At 38.4% G+C, this 11,812-nt stretch overlaps 1 protein-coding gene across 1 annotated transcript in view; it reads right to left on the bottom strand.

Annotated features, from left to right (window-relative positions):
• The window catches only part of LOC108741709 (proto-oncogene tyrosine-protein kinase receptor Ret), a 148,601-nt gene that overhangs the window by 78,382 nt on the left and 58,407 nt on the right, over positions 1–11,812 (bottom strand). The window contains exon 4 of the mRNA XM_025980372.1: positions 9,775–10,067. Coding sequence (XP_025836157.1) covers positions 9,775–10,067 — 293 coding nt within the window. The remainder of the gene's footprint in view (positions 1–9,774; positions 10,068–11,812) is intronic.

Here is an 11,812-nt window from a genome sequence, read left to right as displayed (position 1 = left end):
GGTGAAGAGTGAAGATCTATGTCTGAAGTGCTATTGCAGCTTTTCACTGAACATATTAACTTTTTATTTGATTTAACTTTAGAAGAAAACTTCGTCGACTCCATCATCAAAAAAATTTTTACTTTTTTAACGTGTTTTATTATTTTAATAAACAATTTTACAATTTGCGTGCACAGTTCCTATGTAAATTTTTCCCTCATTCGAGTTATAATTTTTGCCACCAGATGGTGTATGCACATTCAACGGATCCCAATAATTATGCTAACATTTTCACAACAGTCTTTTAATTTAAAATGTTATCGTAATTTATTACTATTTGTACATTTAAAATATAATATTTGCCATGTAATAAAGTAAATCCGGTAAATGAAATGAATGTTAAAAGCACCAAACGTAGCGAACAAGTGTTAACTTGTCCTGGGCTTGGACTTTGTGCTTTCCTTTGATACTGGAACATCGTCTGTTAATAATCCACATGGATCAACGATGTCATAAACTCGTCCGATTAGCAGTAACAGTCCACGTAGCCTTGAGTAATAGCAACGTTATCACATACTGAATAACAACAACAGCAACTTTAATGACCATGTTTAACTTCTGGAAAAGTCCACGTGGACTTGAATGGCATCAACGGCTGTCAGTACCTCATAGTAATAACACCGATAATTATCTTGATTCTGATTCCTAAACATCAGTTACACGAACAAAAGCATTATCCTCAATTTCCTCATTATTTTCTAAGCGCTCGTCCAAATTTTTATTAGAAACAAAATAATTTAGTTGTCATTAAGACTTCAATTTTACGACGTTCTGTAACCTGTATGTATTTAATACTAGTAGTCTGTTATTGTTACGATTAACTACTTATATGTTTACGTTTCATGTATACATATGTATATGTACATCTCGTTAGGCGACAGAAGTTAATTCATTCTCTAAGGAACCTTCTTAATCTTCGAACCTGTAGTTCTTGTATTATTAACGGTTCTAACAATCAGCGGTGGGATACCGATTCCGCTCTGTATTCAAAAAGAAAATAGGATTAGTCCACCGTTAGAGAGAAAACAGTCTTCGTCATCATCCGATTCATCATCGGAAGAAGAGAAATTGAAGAGAAAGTATAAAAAGGCAAAACATAGATTGCGACTAATGCGGCACGAAAAAGAAAGACAAAGTATCAATTACGAAAGCGATGTAGTGATTACGCGCTTAGCTTCAGCCAGACCAAATTTCGGTGATGAACAATTAATTCCTATTTTTGACCCAGACAATAACGATCAAGTTGAAATGTGGGTTATAAAAATAGATGAAATATCTACAAGTTATCAATGGAATGATGCTGACATTGTGCGGTTGGTATCACTTCGTTTGCGAGGACATGCACGCGCCTGATATGATAGTCTAAAACATTTGAGTTTCGAAATTGCTAAAACATGCATGGTCTTTAAATTATACAACTACACAAAAAGTATGCTTTGGGGGTAATGGTTAGGGTTGCCACCCGTACTTTATTATAAAGTATTGTACTCTATTTCGACTGTGCGTACGTTATACTAGGGTCAATTGAAAAGTCCCCGGCCTGACACATAGATGGCGGCACCAGAACTAAATCCATATGATTTTCAGTTAGTCCTAACCTTCAAAAGACGCGTCTATAAATTTGATGGCTGTCGGATCATTAGTTTGTGAATTATAGCATTTTTAGTGAAGCAACTTTTGTTATTGTGAAAAAAATGGATAAAAAGGAATTTCGCGTGTTGATAAAATATTGCTTTTTGAAGGGAAAAAATACAGTTGAAGCAAAAACTTGGCTTGATAACGAATTTCCGGACACTGCCCCAGGAAAATCAACCATCAAGGATTGGTATGCTAAGTTTAGACGTGGTGAAATGAGCACCGAAGACGGTGAACGCAGTGGACGCCCAAAAGAGGCTGTTACGGACGAAAACATTAAAAAAATCCACAAAATGATTTTGAATGACCGTAAATTGAAATTGAATGAAATAGCAGACACTCTACAGATATCAACGGAACGTATACATCACATCATTCACGAATATTTGGGTATGAGAAAGCTCTGTGCAAAGTGGGTGCCGCGCGAGCTCACTTTTGACCAAAAACAACGACGAGTTGATGATTCAGAGCAGTGTTTGAAGATGATCACGCGTAATAAACCCGAGTTTTTGCGTCGATATGTGACAATGGATGAAACATGGCTCCATCATTTCACTCCGAAGTCCAATCGACAGTCATCGGAGTGGACTGCACACGATGAACCCGCTCCAAAGCGTGCAAAAACGCAACAGTCGGCTGGCAAGGTTATGGCGTCTGTATTTTGGGATGCGCGTGGAATAATTTTCATTGACTACCTTGAAAAAGGAAGGACCATCAACAGCGACTATTACATAGCGTTATTGGACCGTTTGAAGGACGAAATCGCCGAGAAACGACCGCATTTGCAGAAAAAGAAAGTCCTGCTTCACCAAGACAATGCACCGTCTCACAAGTCAGTGAAAACGATGGCAAAAATTCATGAATTGGGCTTCGAATTGCTTCCGCATCCACCGTATTCTCCAGATCTGGCCCCCAGCGACTACTTCCTGTTCTCAGATCTCAAAAGAATGCTCGTTGGGAAAAAATTTTCGTCGAATGAAGAGGTGATCGCCGAAACTGAGGCCTATTTTGAAGCAAAGGACAAATCGTACTACAAAAATGGTATCGAAAAGTTGGAGGATCGCTATAATCAGTGTATCACCCTTGAAGGGAATTATGTTGAATAAAAAAAACGAATTTTGCAAAAAAAATGTGTTTTACTATTTTAGGCCGGGGACTTTTCAATTGACCTGTTACTTTACAAGACACATAAAGTAGGCAAAAATACTTTATTTAAGGTCTTCAGTAAACATCGTAATTTTGTAAGCAATTATTCGAAATTCAGAGTATTTTTACATCAATAATATTGCACAGAAAAATGGCAAACCATATTTATGGAACAACCTGATTTCCCAAATCTGATCAAAGTAGTGTCAGTTTTGCTATCCGTTACGGCCACTTCAGCATTTACAGAAAGAGTCTTCTCTGTTATGAACCAAAAGTGAAGGGACGACAGGAATAAAACTTTAAAAACTAATTATAAATGAACTTTGAGTTTACTTAAATCTTTGTTTGCCATGTTTAGAGGCTGTTAATGTATTTAAGAGCAACAGCAATTTGTTACTGGTTGCTAGGTGTAGAAAACAATATGTTTTTAAAAACAAAAAATAAAATACTTTATTTGTATGCTGAGTACTTTTTTTGAACCATTTAGTCGAGAAATACTTAATACTACATAATGTAAAGCCTGAAAAGGTGGCAACCCTAGTAACGGTAGTGAAGTAGTCTCAGTGCCCCGTATAATTAAAATAAAATATATTTTTCAATTCTACGTTTCTCAGCGTAAATACTAAATGTTTTTTTTTTTTCATAATAGGTGCCTCGAAATAGGAATTCGGAATACTTACATAAGAACAAGAAAAAATACTTGTAGATTATTAATTAAAATTTCAAATATGTTTATCCACATCGACATCATAAGGTATTAAAAAAATAAAATAAGAAGAAGCAGCGTTCAGAAAATCTTACTAGCACTACATCACTAACGTCTATATTATACGAAGAAAAGAAGAAGAAAAAACCGATTCGGTCCACAGAATGTTGCAAAATCATAAATTCCATCCATACTCCTATATTATTTTACAAGCATTCAGAGAAGGGAAGTGAATTCATGCAGTTCATCGAGAGCAGCGAGAAGTAGCAGATGTATCATCAACACAAGACAGCAGAGCCGACAGCCTCTACTGAAAACCGAGTGATATACAAATAGCCTTTATTAAGGCTTAACCAGCCAACAATGAACGACGTCATGGACTGTGATGGCTTCGAAAGACCGAAGAAAACAAGAAAGACGTCCAACACCTGTTTTAGAGACATCGACCCGATACCGACAAGAAACAGTTTCGACGTACTACACCGCGAAACCACCGACGAGCGACGGCCACCACCGATCGTCCTTCATTACGCCTAAGACTGGACCACCATCCACAAGGAACTCAAACACCATCAGATCAACCTACGCGACGCATCCCACACAAAAGATGGTATCCGGCTCCAGCCCCGTTCCCACCAGGACCACGAGAGAACAATTAACGACCTGCAGAGCACCGACACAATGTACAACACCTTCGCCAATGAAGCAAACCGACCGATAAAATATGTCATAAAGGGAATCCCTACAACACTCATCACCAACGATGTGTCAACCGACCTTGGGAACAAAGGAATACACGACTGCACGGTACACCGAATGAAATCTCGCTCCAAGGCCATTCCTCTCGTACTGATCATCACCTACAAGAGAAGCGACGAGCAGACAATCAAGAGCATCACAAATTGCTGCGAACTACGAGTGAAAACCGAAAAGTACAGGAAACCTAGAGGACCAACTCAATGTCACCGATGTCAGCGCTTGGGACACACCCAACGGCACTGCAAAATGGCACCAAGATGCGTGAAGTGTGCAGAACTTCACAGAACAGAAGACTGCGTGAAACCGAAAGAGGATAAGGCTGTATGCAGAAACTGCAAAGGTGAACATCCCGCCAGTTATCGAGGCTGCCCTGCATTGAAGAAAGAAAAGAAAGCGAAACCTTCACCGAAAACCGAAGAACAACAACCAAACAAAACCAATACAAACGCAGTAAGACATGGTCTATCTTACGCCAAAGCGACTTCACAAAGACGACACGACATACTCGACAACGAAACAAACACCAACACCAACATCCTGGGGAAATCGACTTGCTACAAATAAGAACGGCGATAATAAAACTAGCGAACCAACTCGAAAACGCTAGCACACCAATTGAAATACTTCTACAACTACTGGGCAGTGCTCAGACACTCGCCCAACTCATCAAATATTAAACACAGTAGTAAGTAAACCATGCGGCTGAAGAGGGCTTCGCGGCCCTAGAACGGCCTGAAGGGGAGAGGTTTTAGTCGGTAGGCGTCCTTCGGGATGAATCCGACACTACCCGGTCGCGCGGGCGCCCGGGTGTCTTTTGAAGATTTCCTGTCAGTATGGTTGCAAGATGATCCAACTTTCTTATCCAAAAATTTATGGACGGACGAGTTTACATTTACGAGAGAAGGGATTGTAAAGTTGACAAATTTACACTTTTCGGACTCATCCTCATATTGTAAGGAAATAAAAATTCCAGTATAGATTGAACATTAAATTTGAAAAGATATATGAGAATACTATTTTCGGTGAGACGGTTACTATACGGTCTTGGACAATTTGCTACTAGCATTGTTAAGAGATTGTCAACAAGGTACATGCCCGTATTTAAATAAATTATAGGTTCAAATTTACGAAAGCGATTTGCGTAGTTAATTCGCATTGGATTGTAAAATGTTATTACACTTTTTTATTGTATGGTAAAGGAGCTATTGTTTTTTTATTGATTATAAATACCATATCCTGTATAATATTCTATATATAGCAAAAAGTAGTGTTTTCCAGTTTCATTGCTGACATATGATGGATGGGGCAGGTGCAGACAATACTTATATCCTTGCTGTTGAACTAACCGGTATGTCCGAAGATCGTTGGATTGGGAGTAACGGTCCTTGGAAATGGCCCCTAGATCACCCGATTTAACAATTTAAGGGGCCATGTAAAAATTATCGTGTATGATCACCCAGTTGATACTCCTCTGAGAACTAGAAGCAACGGTAAGAAGAGCATTCAGGGTATTAGACCCAATACAAGTGTGGAAAGCTACAACCTAAGGATAACCGAGTGAACATTTATAGCTTTTTTATATTATATTTATAGTATTTTTAACATTTGTACTTTCCTACCCCATTTCATTACCATTATTTTACTTTTGAGTTTTCTCAATTTAAATAATTATTGTCTCATTTTTTTTTAGTGTTTTGCATATTATTTCTCCAAATCTCCTATCTCTTCATTTATTTGGACCAGTATCGCCCTTTTTAGTTAATTTAAAGAATAACGCTTGGATTAAAAGCGAAAACTCTGTAAAACCCGAAGCCATAGTAAAGTAGAATAGAGAACCTCACGTTAAATTAGGTATTTTAAAGTATGCAATAATGAAAAAATGAGGAGGGCTCTTACGTTGGATATTTGCCTGAGTACTGGTCGCCTACGTAACTGTTACGATTGGCAGTTTTGAAATGGCCTACTTAAAGAAAATCCCTAAGGGCTTCATGGCTAGGGACAGGGAATTAAAACAAAGATATTAATAGGGATTTCCTCCTCCGAACCCTATATTAGGAAGGAAAAATACTAATCAACTTTAATTTAATTAGTTTGCCCCTTCATATCCAAAGAGTAGCAGCGAGGATTCCAATTAAGACGGTCGTGAATCTACAGGTCTACATCTTGCTTTCCATAACGTCGAGGAGCAGACTGAGAATCAGTCATCCTTTACCAGGTCTATACGGATGTAAGAATACACACAAGGCGCTTTCCTTAATTTTAGAGATATTCAAAAAATTCAAGAAAAACGAAACATAATTATCAATGCTTTTTTCACAATTAAAGCTGCTTCCGGTGTCTGGTAAAAAATTCGTTAAATACGTTGCTGTCAATTTTGCATTAAAGCTAACGGTGGACAATTTCAACACCTGATGAAAAGTAAAAATTTATTTTTCACTTTGTGTAGGTAAATAAACAACTAGCCGATCAGATCAGCGACATGTACGTATGCAAACCAAGTTTTATTGTACCACAACAGAAGGATTGGTCAACAAGGTACACGCCCGTATTTAAATAAATTATAGGTTCAAATTTACGAAAGCGATTGGCGTGATTAATTCACATTGAATTGTAAAATGTTATTACACTTTCTTGTTGTATGGTAAGGGAGTCATTGTTCTTTTATTGATTGCTGGAGACCCGCCCCAGCTTCGCACGGGTGCAATGGTGATACTAAATATATATATTTTTTGTTTAGATTATACTCGAGAAGGGGAAATCTTCAAAAGACACCCCCTGAACATACTAAATATACTACAGAATGTCTTTATAAACAACATTCACAGCTTTTTTGTCATTAGATAATACAAACCGATCGCCGGTACCGCCGCAACCGCGATGTCCCTGCATTTTAAATCTGTAATATCTTCGAAAATATTCATTTAAATACAAGGGCCATATCGATCTATATTAAATGCAAATGTATTTAAGGTACTTAATTGGATAAGAATTAATGCTGTATTGCTTAAAATCGCTTCTTAATAAGCAATTATTTCTCATAAAAAGTAAAGGATAAAACTTCTAGTGGTTTTTGTATTCCGAAGAACATGTTAAACTTAGGTATATTTTCTTCCATATATGTTCTTGTTTTTTCTGATCACTCTTCACCCCCCTCCACCACCTTCAACGGAAACACAATATAAATACGACAACATCCCAAGAACCATCATACCGAGCGGCATGGCTTAGAGGTTTAGACCATTGCTTAGCAATCGGGAGGACGCCGGTTCGATTCCGGGTCCGTCTGCCTTGGTCCAAGTTTTTCTGTGGTTTCCTTGGATCACTTAGGCAAATGCTGGGGCAGTAATATTCCACAGTTAATCTTTCATTCTCTTCTGTCTTCATTTCGTCCGTCTCATCTTTCTCACCCGAACCACCACCCACCCATTCCCACGATTCCTGAAAGCAGGCTGAAGCGCCCTACCTTCCGGCATAGTCCGGAGGAACTGCCCGCCCACCAGCATTACTGGCTGGTGGGAATGAAACACCCAAAAGTTTTTAGTTTTTTTAAGAACCATCATTGTCACTTGATAATGGCTAACGCCGAAACCGGTCGTGACAGATCAGAAAAAACAAGAACATATATGGAAGAAAATATATCTAAAGGATAAAAAGTGGGTTATTGTGGCTTATCCCTAAGAGATAGACATATAACATCACGGACTTTTTAGTAGACCTTTTTAAGATGTACAATACTGTAGTACATTATTTTGATCTATCTCGCAGGGTTCAGCCAGCGTTTGCAATGTAAGCTCAAAAAATTTGTTTATTTACGACATCACATTAGAAACCTCTAAAATGATCAGTGTTTCTCTACTATATTATGCATGTATTATACATATAAACCTTTCTCTCGAACCACTCTATCTACTAAAAAAAACCGCATCAATATCCGTTAAAGATCTAAGCATATAAGCAGCTACCATACCCTGTATAATATTCCATATTAGCAAAAAATAGTGTTTTCCAGTTTCACATGAATACTCGCACATTATGTATATAAACATGTTGTAGCTGGTAGGAAAGTACGTGCAAAAGTTCTTCCATGAACACCATATACATAGAACTCCGACGATCGGTATGTTTACCTACCTCGTTCCCTTATTAACCCGTTCGCCAACTTTCACCGATAGCAACAACAACCCCTGCATTAGGCATATTTCAATTTTTTCTCTTCTGTTTTTATTTAATACCTTCCTGCTTTTTGCCTGATCTATCTAATTTTCTTATTTTTCTATTTCTATATTATAGATTCTTTCTATCATTCATTTTCTATTTTTTTTTCTTTACTACTAGTTATGAAACCGACATTTTTTTGAAACCTAGGTTTCCGAGTATATCTTTCTTTTCCCACAATCATCTTTCTCATTTTCTTATCCTAAGTACCCGTTCTCCTGTATTCGTTTATTCTTTAACCAATTTCACTCCACTTCATCGCCCCACCTTCAACCCCTTTATTTTGCACCCCTTTTCGCTACCTCAAATCGGTATAAATACCGGTCTCAACGCAACATACCGAGCGGCATGGCCTAGAGGTCTAGACCATTGCTTAGCATTCAGGAGGAGGTCGGTTCGATTCCGGGTCCGTCTGCCATGGTCCAAGTTTTTCTGTGGTTTCCTTGGATCACTTAGGCAAAATACTGAGGCAGTAATATTCCACAGATAATCTTTCGCTATCTTCTGTCTTCATTTCGTCCGTCTCATCTTTCTCACCCGAACCACCACCCACCCATTCCCACTATTCCTGAAAGCAGGCTGAAGAGGGCCTTCCGGCGTAGTCCGGAGGGACTGCCCGCCCACCGGCATTTACCGGCTGGTGGGAATGAAACACCTAAAAATTTAAATTCTTTCAACGAAACATACCGAGCGGCATGGCCTAGAGGTTTAGATCGTTGCTTAGCATTCGGGAGGACGCCGGTTCGATTCCGGGTCCGTGCGTCTGCCTTGGTCCAAGTTTTTCTGTGGCTTCCTTGTATCACTTAGGCAAATGCCTGGGGCAGTAATTTTCCACAGATAATCTTTCATTCTCTTCTGTCTTCATTTCGTTCGTCTCAACTTTCTCACCCGAACCACCACCCACCCATTTCCACGATTCCTGAAAGCAGGCTGAAAAGGGCCTTCCCGCGTAGTCCGGAGGGACTGCCCGCCCACCAGCATTACTGGCTGGTGGGAATGAAACACCCAAAATAATTTGGCCAGCTCGGACATTTCAAATCGCTCTTTCAATTGTTTTAATTAATTTTCTGTTGTTGCTATATTATGTTCGTAATTAGTAATCACATAAATTCTGTGTTAACTCATTCTTAACAGTATATTGTTTTTTTTGTTGTTTTTAATATTTTGTATATTTATTGTGTGTGTATTTCTATGTTGTAAATAAGTAGTGTTAAAACGAAAGGACATATCAAATATAGCTTTTCATAATGAGTAAATATCTGGAAGTTACTGACCTTCTTGACGTGTTCAGAATTGAGTACGACATGAATGGTTTCTCGAGCATGAATAATTGGAGGATTGTCATCTTCATCGAGCACTTTAACAACCAGATTTTGCGTATCATCGAATACTATCCCTTTCGGAGTTTCCAGATAGCATTTCACTGAAACCGACCTTAATTCACCAGTTTCACTCGATTTCGTAGCAAAAGGGGTACGAATAACATCCCGTTCAAGGGGCTTGGTCGAATGCAGCGTCCACAATTTATTGTCAGTTGAAGGCGGTTCGAGCTTGAATTGGTTGCTTCCTGAAATGGAGAACCATCATTAGATAAGCATTTATTTATAAGCGTTCGAAACTACTTGTTGGAAACATTATTTCAAGACTGCAACAAATGGGTATAATACACCATATTTACAAATATCTAAAGACGTACGATGTATATTCTAAGGCAACTATATAAAGTAGGTACAATCAATCAGTCGCGAGCTGAACCGGTTTCCCGCATTAAAATTCATTTTTGAGGAACAATTAACATTTTATGTTCCATCGTTTAACTCTAACATTTCCTAAGGGCTTTCCATGATTGTTGTTTGGTATTTATACACTATGTCTACAAAAAGTATCCCAATTAATGAGTCGTCAATGATTGAGAACACTTATCAGGTCGACGGTCTTATCGCCCTTCGTTATTGGAAGCGTCAAATGACGAAACACATATACCTACTCGTCACCTTCGCAGCAACTGGTACACCGACAGACAATTTAACGAAATGACCTACGTAGTAGTCTGCACTCCATAGTTGCGTTCGATTTACAAGTAGGCCAGCACAGACGAAAGGTCGGTATTGACGAAATCGTTTTATGATTCATAATGACAATCCAAGACAGGGATTTCGCGTGATACGAAGGAAGTTTTAGACAGATCTCTTTGTATTCGTACCATTTACAAAATACGACATATATATGACCGTGTTTGATACGACGCCTACCAGGATGTATGTACCACAGTATAAAGATTCTTACAGTAGGCTCACTCCTTTGATCTGCCCAAAATACCGACACTTTTTGCAGGTTGCAAATTAACTTTATATGAGCTAAACTGCCTTATACGAGGACGGTTCAGTAGCTTTACCGAGGTGTTTTGATACAAAATGTATTTGTACTGTGACTTCACGATGAGACTCTGTAGAAACCAATCCTTGCTTATAAGAGAAATCGTTGATGAAGTGGTGAAACGTCGTCAGGAGAGGGATGTATGAGCTTTGCTGGAGAATGAGCCTGCTATATATATAAATGGTGTTGCAGTCTTTCATTTGCACATCATGCTTGATTATCCAACGTTTATCCTATTCTGGTCTAGTTATACCTCCCTGCTTTTGCAAATTGTATCGTAACCGTCGCTGTATGAAATAGTCGGCACAGAATTCTTTCCTTGCTCGTGTTAGCGTACGAAACTCCACCACAGCATGCAGCGACACCATGTTGTACAATTACGCTAAGTCATCCAGTTTATCATTGACGCAGCAGGTGGAATTTTCGCCAAGGTCATATTACGTTGATATTTGTGTACATCACTGTATCTTTCCTTTTCATGTACTTTCTTCTCCCCAAATTTTAACGGAGTACTGATCAGACAATGTATATTGTTACAAGCAATATATCGTCAAGCATTATTTGCTTCTAATAGTAGCTTAATGTACCAACTTTATTTTACGGAACAACTTCAGGTTGTTCGATCATTAACTGGCGTGCTGATGATAAGTAATAAGTTTCATATCGCGATCCACACCAGTAGCTTCGATACATTACTGACCGAGAATATTCTTTATTATCATCATTTGGCTTGCGTATATATATAGGTATTTCGATTGATAAACAGTTCGTAGAAATGAGAAAATGAAGATGATTTTTCGTTTCTATCTAAGTGGTAATCATAAACAACGGATCCAAGTAGTGAAAATATTTTGCGAAAGACGATATGTCGGATCGTCAAAGAATAAGAGACAGGTTGGTAGAGGCAAATGATATAAATAATTATAAAATTAATTA

The sequence above is a fragment of the Agrilus planipennis genome, unplaced genomic scaffold, assembly GCF_000699045.2.
Source record: "Agrilus planipennis isolate EAB-ADULT unplaced genomic scaffold, Apla_2.0 scaffold168, whole genome shotgun sequence".
Classification (NCBI taxonomy): domain Eukaryota; kingdom Metazoa; phylum Arthropoda; class Insecta; order Coleoptera; family Buprestidae; genus Agrilus; species Agrilus planipennis.
This window is presented reverse-complemented; position numbering and strand designations above follow the sequence as displayed.